General features: G+C 35.1%; 1 protein-coding gene across 3 annotated transcripts in view; it reads left to right on the top strand.

The window, feature by feature from the left end:
- The first annotated feature begins 1,000 nt into the window (after nucleotides 1–1,000).
- The window catches only part of CCDC172 (coiled-coil domain containing 172), a 55,249-nt gene continuing 42,314 nt past the window's right edge, over nucleotides 1,001–13,935 (top strand). Inside the window, exons 1-3 of one of the 3 annotated variants that reach the window (XM_009215436.2) lie at nucleotides 1,001–1,031; nucleotides 1,560–1,703; nucleotides 1,915–2,000. In XM_009215436.2, the coding sequence (XP_009213700.1) occupies nucleotides 1,625–1,703; nucleotides 1,915–2,000 (165 nt within the window). In that variant the 5' untranslated portion in view covers nucleotides 1,001–1,031; nucleotides 1,560–1,624. The other 2 variants (XM_009215435.2, XM_021943721.2) reach the window with 2 other exon arrangements.

The following is a 13,935-nucleotide window of genomic DNA, read 5'->3' as shown; positions in this document are numbered from 1 at the left end:
AGAGTGTTCAAAATAGTGCCTAGCAAATAAATAACAAATTATTATTATTATTACTGATTCACAATAATTTCAAGTTTATAAAGGAAAAATGAAGAGTGAGGAGGGTTACCTGGAAAGGAATTGGTAAAATGCTAATATGTACTTCTAAATGACATGATTATGGGCAGTTCTTTTCTTCTTTGTTACTTTTCAGTATTTATTCTTTTAAAATAAAGTCAAAGAATTAAGTTTTATGCATCAACGGCTTGATGGAAATTAAGGCAGAAATTTGAAATAGGTTAAAATGTATAACTGATTAGACTGCAGCATTAATGAAATATTAATTAAGCCTATTGTGATGTGACAGAATTAACATTTACCTTATTTCACTTAATTTTAAATACATTCTAACAAGTTACTTTTTAAAGTTCAACCAATGTCAATTTTACATTCAGAAATAAAGTCAAATGTTTATTTTATTTAATTTTAAAAACATTCTAATAACAAATTACTTTTAAAAGTTCAACCAATGCCAATTTTACATTCAGAAATAAAGTCAAATGTTTATTATAATGTCAATATTTCAACCTACTAAAACTAAAAATATTTTAATTTTTGATTTAAAAAATCCCACGCAAAAGTCCCAAAGGTGCCTTTCATGTTTAAGCTTTAATTAGCAACCACTTTGGTCTCTGACACATATTGCGCAGATATTGAAGCGTTAATATTACTGCAGCTTGATTACAAAAGGCAATGATTAATTTTAAAGCAGACAAAAAAGATATGCCCTGATTACAAAGGAATGATTAAGGCGGAATGTCAGACATTGCACATTTATAGCAGTCTTTGCCATCGTCAAAGGATAAGACTTTGTAAAAGTTTATATTTAGAATCACAGTTACTTTGTACTTTATAATATTCAGTGTTTGCGCCTTGGATACTGGGCATCCCAACTCCAATTGGGCCTAAGACCTTTGGGGCTCACATGCCCAGGGCAAACCTGCCCACCACAGGATGGTCCCAATGAGCCGCCGTAGTTTAAGTTCTCACAGGTAAGACCCGCCCTGAAGCACTGCGTCTAGCCGTAGGGAAGGTTTTGGCCCTGGGTTTTCTTGGCACGTACCATTTTGTTGAAAGACAGAGCACCCTGAGGACATTATCCCTAAAATGAGAGCGGACTCGGATTGAAAGGCTAACTACAGAAATGGCTGCTGCCCAGACGCCCTCAAAAGCCAAGGCCTTGGCCGCCATTTTTATTTGCCGCCAAAGCAAAAAACAAACCCACGGAGGGACAGAGGCCTGGGTCAGGGGTTCCGCCTGGGAAAAAGGCAGACCTTGAAACTGCCCTCTTAGGGCGTGAAGGAGAAAAGCTGGGTTTGTAAACTGTCACGGGAACCAAAGGCTGAGGGCAGGAAGGGGCAGTCGCGGCCAGCGTTCCTAGACCCTCAGACCCCTCAAACCTCTCAGACCGCGTCCGGCGTCGGCCTCCATCTTCTCGCTGGGCTGGCGACAGAGAGTTAGAGACAGGTCTAGCTGGGAATAGTTCTAGAAGAAGCCATCTTCTTTATTCTGCTTTCCAGGATCCTCAGGGTTGGTTATAAAATATTTAAGGGCGAGAAAAGGATCGCAGGAGCCAGGCCTTGAGATGAGTTTGGAGTCCCTGTTTCAGCACATCATCTTCACCGAGCATCAGGCGGAGGAGAGTCGCCGTTTGATGCGAGAAGGTCGGGGTATTTCTGTTCTTTGCATGGGGCTTTTGTCTTCTGGTGCTGGGTGCTTGGAGGAGAAGGAAATCCCGAAGGCAGTGGTCAGAGCCGTTAGGGGAGCTTGCTTGCCATGCTGAGGGAAAGGCAGCTGAAAGGTGGCTTGTCAGACGGCACCAAAATGGGGACTTTAGAAAGATTGATGTGTTTAAAGATTTAATTTTTATTACAGTGAGGTCGGAAATAACCAGATGTCGTGAAAAAATAAAGAAAGCAACGGAGGAGCTGAATGAAGAGAAAATCAAGCTGGAATCTAAGGTATGGAAATGTAGAGCATACAAACTATCACTTGAAAAAGCCTGCCTTAACTTGACTTTTGGGGGATATTTCACTGTTTAACCAGTTGTCCTTCAAGTAGGAAGCACATTACTGTGTGCTGGCTGTTTTGGTTCCATGGTGCCTGGTGATGTTTAGAGTTCTGAATCCAGTGACACCTTCAGTTCTAATATGAATTTGCCCTAAATAAACTAAGGTAATGAAGAATTCATTGTCCATTTTGTGGGATGGTTAAGGTTTTAAAAGAGCACAATGTCATTAGAAGAATCATTATTGTACTTATTTAATAAGTAGTTGGTGCAGTATATACATTTTGAATGATAAATAATTTGTGTGCTATGTTGATAGGACAATTGTATGTAAATTTCAAACAAGCCCCTGCCTTTCGTTTTAAAATTCGCTGCCACATTTTAGACATGCCTTGCATCCAGAGTATACCTTTTCCATTAGCGTTTCTTTTTCCTGCAGCGTTTGTAATGTTCTGTTATTGTAAAAAGAAGCAGGAGAGTCTAATGGCTTCTTGAAGGATGGGTAGAATTTTGAAGAGGCAAACAGAAGGAAGTAGCAGGAGAAAAGCATTCCAGACAGAGGGAGGAGGCAAATATGTGCAACGCATATTGGGAAAGGAATCTAGTCAAAGCCGAGGGCTGATATCTGGGAATAGCAGGAAACCATTGCAAGTTTCTGATCAGGGAGCAGTAAAAGTGGGTTTAGGTAGCCTAGCATGGTGGCGCATGCTTGTAGTTCCAGTTACTCAGGAGGCTAAGGTGAGAAGACAGTTGTTCAGTTTAATGCCAGCCTGGGCAACATAGCCAGACCCTGTCTTAAAAAAAAGAAAAGGTAGCTTTAGGAGGATCTTTCTGAGCTCTGATTGGGAAGATGGGAATAGACAATTAGAAAGCTAAGAACGTTATTTAAGTGTGCCACAGTGAAGGCCTCGCTATGGGTGGGGACAGAGTTATTCAAAAATATTTATTAAGTACCCAATGATGGACTAAACAAACACTATGTAATATGAAGTCTGTTTGCTTCAAATATGTCTATTTTAACTTATCACTGTGAGGAATTTTCAGTTTTTGGAACTGAAACAGAGAACATTTCTCCATCCGGCAAATTTCAGCTCTTCTTTCGAGGTGTTGCTAAAACATCACCAATAAAGCCTTCCCATAGACATCTTGGTAAAATTTTAAAATTAAACAATGATACATACTTGATTTGTGTTTGTATACCCCACTATTGTGTGAGCAACGTATCTGGAATTTTTTCCTTATCCATCTTTTATTCCCACTGCCTGTTATCTAACAGTATATAGTATACAGTAGTGTGTTGAATGAATTAGTGAGTACTAATAGTTTGATAGATAATAAGGAGAGTCTTTTGAAATAGGATTTGTAACTTGTTCAGTGAGATCCTACCTGTTTTGCCTGTGAATAGCAGGTAAACTAGCTGCTACCAGCAATGCTGAAAGCTGGTGGTATGGGCAAAACACTAAGAATGTTATGGTGCAATTTTCTTTTTCTTGAAAAAGAATTAAGACACTTTCAGGGTTGGTACCTAGAAGCTAATAGAAGTAATGGGCAAAATGGGCAAAACACTTACTGTATGCAGGGGCACTGTTCTAAATGCTTCTCCTGTTAACTCCTTTAATCCTAACGGCAATCTTGTGATGAGACCCCATCATTATCCCCTTTTTATGAGTGAGGAAACTGAGAGGTAAATGACTTGTCCACGATATATAATTCAGAAACAAACTACCATAATGAAAGTAACAATAACAGCATATTTTATTAAAGTAGATTTCTTAAGCTCATTTTAAACATTTTTCTTCGTGATATTCATGTATAATAATATATCTGAAGTTTTGTATCGTTTAGGTTAATATTTTTAAAATGTTGCTTGTACAAGTTTTTGTACAAAATGCACTTTTCCTGGATTGGTGAGGATATTGACCTGATACAACATATTTTTTAATGTTACTCTGTAGTATTTTCTTTGTTAGCAAAGTTTTGTCTGCAAATGGAAATATAATTCGTTGATATATACACATACATTAAAAAATGTTGATTCAGTTGTTTTTGCTAGAAAGAAGACAGAGAAAAGGCCTACCATTGTTTAGAAACATTTGTTGAACTTACTAATTAATATAGTTTCATAAGCATGCATTGCTTTTTAACCAGCTCATATATGTGGGTAATAATACATTTGTATCTTACTAATAAAATTAACATATGAGGGTTACTGTTCATACAATACTGATTTATAATTGAAATAGTTTGATTTATATTATAGTCAAGATGGTATGTATATGTGCATAAAGATTTTAAAAGTGGAATCACAATTATAATGCAAATGACTAATGGGAAGAACTGAAGAACTAATCCTAAATTGATTTTTTGTTTCTTTTATTCCGAGTTAAATATATGTCTGCCAATGACAATGAAAATATATTTACTTGAATATTTGACTTGGCATTTATTGACCCATTTATCAAACAGTAGCAGCACAAGGAGAAGCTATTAATAGAACATAATTTGAATAGAGTAGTGCTTGTGCTATTGTACAGTGATACATTCAGAAAATTTGGGGGGCATTTATTTTGGATGTTGCTTCTGGTCAATAAATGCATTTTGGAAGTACAGTATTCATTTTTTTTCTTTTATGTAAAACCTGGATAGCATGTAATTAGAACTTGAATGATAGCATTTGCCTTGCAGGGCTCAATGAGTCTTTTAAAATACATGGTTGCAAAAATCTCAGGTTATATAGTATGAGTACTTTATGAATTGGACAGCTACACTATGCCTGGTTAGGTTTGGTAATATGAAAACAAAAAAATGAGAACATGCCCTGGATTTGCATTCGTGCTTACCAATACACATAAAACTTCTGATAGTTAAGGAGAAGTTGTATAGTATTGATGACAGGGCAAACCAAAATTAAGGACTCACAGAACATTGTTAGTTTCTTTTAAACGTCTAAAAGAGGTTCTTCTATTTTTAAAAATGGCATATAGTTAAAATTTTGACATTTAGTTTTTATAAACATATTACATAAAACTCAATATAATGCCATATTCCCTTAACAGGGAGTAAATGGAGAAAAATCTGAGGTTATTTTGTGAATATTTTGTTTACTTTTTCTGTTTCCAATTTTAACTTGTTGTGTAAACACCATAACAATAATAAAAGAATATTTCATGAAATATTAAAGGAAAATTGTATTGAAATAAAAAAGTAACTTAAGCTGGCCCCATTTACTTCTACTTCTTAACCTCAATATGTATGTGTTCTTTTTTTTTTAATTGGTAAAAGTTAGGAAACCTCCAGAACAGCAGGCAAAGTCATATCCTTTAGTACCGTATTACCTAGAGAAAGAACAAAATCACAGATTATTATCATTTATAATATTGAAATGGAGTTTTGTAATTGAAGTACTTTTTTCTTTCTTTAAACTTAATAAAAAAATTTAGATCCTACCTAAATTTAATTTTATTGTCGGCAGTTACTCATTCAACAGACATTCATTGAGCAACTGCTAAATCACAGTATGAATACTTGGCAAATAAATTATATAACATCTGTCTTCCTGAATTACTGGATTAACATCAAGCAACTTCGACTATATAAACCTAACTATAAACTCAAAATTTTTGATGTTCTCATTTAAAGAAAAAACTTGTTTCCATTTTCTCTATGAAATTCTATAGAGAAAGCCTTATCACGTTTGTCATGAGTAATTATCCAAAACTTGGAAATAGGCAAAAGAGGTCACTGAGTGTCCTTTGACTATTGTATTAGGCATTGTCCAGTAGCTCACCTGCCTCAGGACAGTCAGGTTTATAGGGGTGTGAACCTTAGTACTGGGCTGTTTATTTCTTGAATATGCCAATCATTCTTTGACCCCAAGGCCTTTGCACTAGCTGTTTCATCTGCTTGAAATGCTGATTCCCTTAGCTGTTATTCTGTCATGCACGCTCGCTTCATTTAGATCTCTCCCAGTAGAATCATGTGGAACTTTTAGTGCTAACATTAGGACAGCCCCATGCAAATCTTGATGGTTGGTTAGCCTAAGTCTCTGCTCAGTTGTCACCTTAGAGTATTATTCTTAAAGTGTGATCTCTGAGTTTAAAGGGGTCCCCAAGACACTTTCAGGGAGTTTGTAAGGTCAAGCTATTTTTATGATAATACTATACAAAGGTACCATTTGCCATTTTCACTGTGCTAATGCACACATTGACAGTGCAAAAACAGTGGTGATTAAAACTGTTAGCGCCTTAACACAAATCGAGGCAGTGGCACCAAACAGTACTAGTAGTCATTGTATTCTTCACTGCCGTGCACCCTCAGTAAGAAAACAAAAACCGCTAGTTTTACTTAATGCTTTGATTGAATTGTCAAAGATATTTTATTGAAACTGATCATTGAGTATATTCATTTTCAATATTGTGTACGATTACATGGGAAGTATACCTAAAGTACTTTTATATTCCAAAGTGCTACGATTGTCTCAAGGGAGAGCATGTGTGCAGTTGTTCGAGATGCAGTATGAGCTAGCTATTCTTTTTCTGAAACATCATTTTTACTTAAATAATTGACAGTCAAGTTGTAGTTATTTATATTTGGGTGTTTGGCAAAAATTTTCTCAAAAATAAATGAAGTAAGCCTAAAATGTCAAGGCAAACATCTGACATTGTTCTTATTATTTTGCCAATGATAATATGCAAGCTTTCAAACAAAAATTAGAATTTTGGAGGATTCCTATCTATCTGTCACCATAAGCTTGGCAGCTTCCTGGTACTTAAAGATTTTTCTGGTGACTTGGTTAGTGATATTAATGAATATGAATGTTACTTTTGAAACAGTATGTTTCAAAATGTTTCAGAATGTTACTTTTGAAAGCATATTATGAAATATATCAACATTTGGAGGATCTGCATAATTCAGGGAAGCAGTAAGTAACGCATAGTTACAAAACTGTGCATAGAGAAAAGGTAGACTCAAAGTGCAATCTAGACCAATGGATTTTATTATAACATAGAATGAAAAGTTCATTGAAATGGTTTCAGATTCCACATTGCAACTAACCTTTAAAGAGCCGCCACATGGTGAATTTTGATATAGTATCAAAGAAGAATATGCACAATCATTTCCAACTACGTATCTGTGCACTCCCTATTCTGCAATTGAAAAACATACTACAAAAGATTGAGTAGAAGTAGATATGAGAGTCCAGCTATCTTCTTTTTTAATTTTTAATTTGTTTTTATTTATTTTTAAGAGACAGAGTGTCACTCTGTCACCCAGATTGGAGCTCCACGGCACAGTAACAGTTCACTGCAACCTCAAACTCCTGGTCTCAAGTGATCCTTCTGCTTCAGCCTCCTGAGTAGCTGGGACTACAGGCCTCTGCCACCCTACCTCGCTAATTAAAAAAAAATTATTTTCTAGAGACAGGGTCTTGCTATTTTGCCCAGTCTTGTCTTGAACTCTTGGCCTCAAGTGATCCTCCCACTTCGGTCTCTCAAAGTTCTGAAATTACAGGCGTGAACCACCAAACCTGGTCCCAGCTGTCTTCTATTAAGCCAGATGTTAATGAGATTTGTAAAAAACCTACGTGCAACTCCTTTTTCTAATTTGCTTTTGTTTTGGAAAGTCATTTTTAAATACAAATGTGGTATTTAAAATGCAATAGGATTATTGTTATTCTTAAATTAATGTTTAAAAATTTTTCAATTTTAATTTTGATACAGAAAATATTTCTAGATATAATTCATGAAAACAAACAAAAAGAAATTCTCAATAATGTTTTAGACTATGAAGAGGTCAAAAGACCAAAAATTTGAGTCCCCCTCTCTGTAGAGGCCCTTCCCTGACCTTCCTATGTAAAATAGCATTACCATCTCTCCCTATCTCTATGCTATGTAATACGTGCCACCTCTTGGCATGTTTTATATTGATCTACTTATTATTTGTCTCCCTCCAGTGGAATGTAAGCTCCACAAGGGATAGAAATTAATCTATTTTGTTCACTGCTGTTATTCCCAGTATCTAGAACAGTGCCTGAATAATAGTAGGTATTAAACAGACATTTAGTGAATGAATAAATTAATTTAAAATTTTTCTCATAGAATTCTATTTTCTGTTTTCCTCTGCTTTGAATGCTACTTGTTTGATTTGATGCCTTTCTTACATGGTGGTAGATTTTCTTATTAACTTTAAGAATTTATTGATTTTATTTTATTGAACCTATCTTTAGAAGAATTTATCTTTCGTGGCTGTTCGACCTATTTCTTTGATAGAAAAGATGTCCTTAAGAAGCAGTTTCACCCCTGCTGCCAGGGCCTCGCAAGTTTTCCATGTTAAGGACCAGTTTTTATGTTAAATTCTGAGCTCAGGATTTCTGCACTGTATGGATAAGAGATTTTGAATCTTACACCCATCCACAGATTAGGCTCAGGGTTCAGATTCACAGGATGTGAGTCCTTTTCCACTCACGGCTCAATGGGATATAGCTCACTTATACGCTGCATCTCTAGGGCAATAGGTGGAGTTTTGCTATCCATCTTTCGTAACTGGCATAGGTATTTCTCAATTCCTGACGGTACAGTGAGTCCAGCCCTGGCTCTCTTTGCCTGTGATTTTTGTTCTTATGTGGGCATTTAAAGCCTAATCCCTAATGCCTGTATCCTTTCTGAAAGATGCTCCTGTGGGCTTGAATTTTAACACACCATCCTTACCCTGAGCTGTCTCTTTGTTTCTTGCATGAAGATTTCCCTCTCTTCCTTTTTATTTAGCTATGTAAATAATATTTTAAATGTAGTTAGATTTTATCTAGCATTTCTCTGTGTTTGGGGTAAAAAGTAAGTCCTTTCTACTTTCACTTTTACTGCCATATTAACCATAATTCTGCACTATAAAATTCTTCAATGCCTCACATTGTCATTCTTGAGTTCTTATTTTTTGTGTGTGTTTTGATGAGTCTATGTAATTGTTTAAGTAATTTTGTAGGAGGAATTTGTGAATAATAGATCTTCTAAGGTATTAATATCTGAAATTTCTGTTATCCTCACACTTGCATGAAAACTTGTCTATACAGAATTACTGAGTCAAACCTTTTTTTTTGCAACATTTTGTGGATCTAGCACTATCATATTCTGAAATTTGTTAATGCAGAAGTATTGAAGTCAACCTCGTTTTTAAAAATCCTTTTTTAAGGTAACCTGTTAGGTTTCGTTTTCTTCCCTGATTGCTTTTATGATTTTAAACAATCTGTAATTCCAAATTTGATACAGATATATCTATTTTTTTTTTTTGGAACAAGGGTGAGCCTTCCATTTTAACCTCAGCTATTATTTCATAGATTTGTTTCCCTTTTTTTTTTTTTCTTCTGAGACGGAGTCTTGCTCTGGCACCCAGGCTGGAGTGCAGTGGCGCGATCTTGGCTCACTGCAAGTTCTGCCTCCCAGGTTCACACCATTCTCCTGCCTCAGCCTCCCGAGTAGCTGGGACTATAGGCACCCACCACCATGCCCAGCTAATACTTTTGTATTTTTAGTAGAGATGGGGTTTCACCGTGTTAGCCAGGATGGTCTCGATCTCCTGACTTTGTGATCTGCCCACCTCGGCCTCCCAAAGTGCTGGGATTACAGGCATGAGCCACCGCGCCCGGCCACATAGAGTTTGTTTTCAATATACCCATTTCTTATAATTTAGAAGGTCTTTTTTCTCTTTTCTCTGAGTTGAGTCCTCCGAAGTCTGGGAAAACTTTGTATACTTTACATCCCTGATTCTATCTTTTGCAGTATTAGTTTAGTTATTTAATGCTCTCTGCAAATTTAAATCATGTGTTGTCTTCTCTTTTTTATACACTTTAATTTTCTGCCTTTTAAAAAGTATCAGCTTGTTTTGTTTTATCTTTTTCTGCTATGTCCTTCCTTGCTCTTGTTTACTAGTGGACATGTCTTTGTTTGCATCCTCTTAAGAACAGTAAGTAATTTATTACAATTTTTTTTTCATCCTGTACTCTTCACTGTAATCTTTTGGATAATTCTCTTTATCTCTTCTATTAACAGTGTTTTTCATAGGGTTCATGTTGTTATTCTGTGAGATTTGTTCAGACCTGCAATTTGCCCATAAATGCAATGTATAAATTGTTTTTCGTCCTGTTTTCATTTTCTTGAATACTGGAAGAATCAACTACTTTCTTAGAGCTAAAGCTGATTGACAAGCTGATGTGAGTACCCCCAGCCCAATTTCTAGTGTTGTTGTAGTATAGCTTTACTTGACTGAGATGTGATTATTTCTTGCACATGTGCCAGGTTTTCTTATTTGTTGAGGAAGATGTATGGTTTAAAGAATGTGCGACATTGTATAGTTCTTCCATTAAAAGAAGTGCATGAATAAACATGTTCTACCTCAGCATCCCTTTGTTTTATATACTAAAATGTGTGGTGATAGGTAAGGTAAGGTACTGCCACCTGACTTGCCAAATACACAGAAGTTATGTTACTTTAAAGTTGCTCCCCAGGAAGAGTCTTTCAGATTAAAAAGTATTACAAAATGTTCTTGACCGGTCGGTATTTGTGCTTTGCTCATCTTTCCCTAATCAGATTACTCTTTCACTGAGATGGGCAGCTTTGGAGGAATAGGAGTTTTATTTGAGGAAAAGAGGAATAATAATTTTTGCAGTTTAGGGGTTATTTTGAAAAGAGTTGACTTTGGACTTTGGAACAAGAGGTGAGTTCTGAAAAGGTGAGTGGAAAGGATCAAAGGCAACTGGTGACTTAACAGTTGTGCCTGTGAGCTCATGCTGATAGGAAGACTTTCTCATGTAGGCTTTGCTGCATTTATGGTCTCATGGATTGTTACTGCCTGAATTAATATTTCAAGATAAGTTGAAAGGCTGTATACCTCACTTCCCTTTGTTCAGATGAGTTCCATGATTTCAAATATAGTCTAATTTCTTCTGGTTAAAAATTCCTCCCAAAAGAGACAGAGGAAGGAAAGGGAGAGATGTGACCACCACAGTGAGCAAATGGATCAGATTATTACTCTAAAATATTCCTTTCATTCTGAGGTCCTGCTTCTCCCCATCTTTACTGAGATTTCTTGCTTATGTTCCTACTGGAAGAGTGGGTTTTATTCCTGCGAAATTCTGAGACCTTCTACCATTGTATTTGGTAAACATGCAGTAGATTACTTTTCAAAATTAAAATAGTTTTATTGTTTTAACTCTTTATAAAAGTAGTGTTTATTTATTGCAAATTATTCCAAAAATAGAAATTGGCAAAAAGCAGAGTGAAAATCACCTATAATTCCACCACACAGTTAACATTTTCATAGGCTTTCTTTCAAAATTGTTTAAATGCATTTATATTTTTCTTAAATAATTTGCTTTTTTCTATTTACTGTAACCTAGACATTTGAGCAAATATATATATATATAAGCAATTTTAATTGCTGCATAGTATTCCATTTTATGGTATACTATATTTAACTAATTTCCTAGTGATAAGTATTTACTATTGTATTAATAAATTACTATTTCTTTCTATCATCATTGCAGTGATAATTGTATACGTACATCTTTGTGCACTTATCCTAGCTTTTTAGGGTGAAGCCTTAGAAATCGAATTGCTCTGTCAATGGGTCTGTAATTTTTAAGGCTTCGATTATTTTTAAATTGTCCTCCAGAAAAGTTGTTCCAGTGTTATTCTCACAGTTTTACTACTCATACACTAGAAATTAATATGTTTTATAAATATAAAAATGACATCTTTTTAGTTTTAATTTGAATTTTTTAACTTAGTATTTTTAATTTGTATGTATATTTACCTATTTCTATCCTGTTCTAGTCTTTTCTGGTTGGCATCTAGCTTTTTATTACAGATATTCTTTCTTTATCATTTGTTGCGAACTTTATTATTTGTATCTTGGCTTTTTATGACATGATTTCTAGTAAAAGTTTAGAGTTTTGTGTTGCTAGAATTTTTAATGTTTTAGTTTCTGAATCCGTTCTAGGCTTGGGAAAGCCTGTCCCATTCCAAGATTTTAAACAGTATCTTTTTCTAATACTTTTATAGTGGTTTTCTTTTTTTTAAATATTTTAAAGAAAAATGTTGTCACCTGAGTAAATGTCACATGTTCCCCATTGATCAGACATACACTGTCTTTATGATACAGTGGTATGCATGTGCATGTGTATGTCTATACTTGTATCTGTGTTATATATTCTATACTACTTTATTAATCTATTTGTTTTGGCACCAGTGTATTATTGGCTTAAATATATTAGCTTTAAAATATCTTTGACTCTCTGGAAGGGTAATTTCTTTTTCAGAATTTTCCTGATTCTTTTCGTGGTTTATATTTCTGGATAAATTTGAAAATCATTTTGTCAAATTAAAAAAGAACCAAAATCATTGGAATTTTCATTAAGATTGCACTAATTTCATGTTGTAATTTATGAAGAATTGATGTCTTTATAAGTCTGAGTCACATTTAAGAATATAACATATTTTTCTGTTTATTCCAATTTTCTTTTATGTTCCTCAGTAGAAGTTTTTCATACAGGTCTCAGATATTTCTTATTTGTGTATTTTGTCTTGGTTTTGCTGTCACGAATGGGATATTTTCCATGCTTTTTTCTGTTTGTTGTTGGTAACTAGAATAGATTTTGGTATTTATTTTGTTAATAGCTTCTTTACTAAACCCTTTTTTTATTTCTTCACAGTTTATGTATATATTTTTTTGGATTAATATATAATAATGGGGCCAGGTGCGGTGGCTAACACCTGTAATCCCAGCACCTTGAGAAGCCTAGGTGGGTGGATCACCTGAGGTCTGGAGTTCGAGACCAGCCTGGCCAACATGGTGAAACCCTGTCTCTACTAAAAATAGAAAAATCAGCCAGGCATGGTGGTGTGCCCCTGTAATCCCAGCTACCCTGGAGGCTGAGGCAGGAGAATTGCTTGAATCCATGAGGCAGAGGTTGCAGTGAGCCAAGATCGTGCCACTGCACTCCAGCCTGGGTGACAGAGTAAGACTCCATTTCAACAACAACAAAAATATTTATTTGTATATAATATTTAATATGTATAAATATATGTATTATAGTTTATATTATATATAATAGTATGTGGTATATATTATATGTGATATTATATATATTGTATATGGTACATATGTAATAATAAGGCCACTGTGGCTGGAATGGGGCAAGTGAGGAGGTGACAGGAGAGGTGGCTGGAGGGGGAGTGAGGAGGTGAAAATCAGGTAAAGCCTTATAAGCCATTGTCAGGCGGTTATTTCCTTCCTTACTAACTATATTAGGATTACTATGTCATAGTAAGTTATTCTTTAAGCATTGCCTCTGTGATTTGGAAAAGTATAAAGAGAGATCTTTTTTATAAAAACCTTAATGTCTGCTATCAATACAATATTCATTAATGTACCTTAGTATTTAGAATGTCTTTTATCATATAGTCATAATAATGATATATTTTTCCCAATTGTTGTGATTTTAGGAATGTGAAATTTTCTACATAACTCTTAGTTTTTTAAAATGTAAAGTTGCCTATTATGCTATGGGGCAGAGTATTTAATCAGCAAAATGTCAGTTCCTCAAGGCTGAGGTTATTTTTAACAACACCAACCACAACAAAGAGGACCTATGTACTTTGCTAGCTTGGACCCTAACATTAATTTTAAATCCTCAGTCGTTTTCAATTTTTAAGTTCTCCTGGCAGAAAAATACCTAAAGGCACCCAGGCAGCAAGAGTAGTGAAAAGTCACAAATCATGGCTTTGCTGGAAACTGACCTAGTTGACCAGATAAGTCAGCTCACTGGGAAAACTATAAGTGCCATTAAAAAATCAAATATCCAAAGAGGAATAAAACAAGGAAAGGAAAAACAGTCT

This window comes from Papio anubis, chromosome 11 (assembly GCF_008728515.1).
Source record: "Papio anubis isolate 15944 chromosome 11, Panubis1.0, whole genome shotgun sequence".
In the NCBI taxonomy this organism is placed as follows: domain Eukaryota; kingdom Metazoa; phylum Chordata; class Mammalia; order Primates; family Cercopithecidae; genus Papio; species Papio anubis.
Note: the sequence above shows the minus strand (reverse complement) of the source record. Positions and strands in the feature narration are given on the sequence as shown.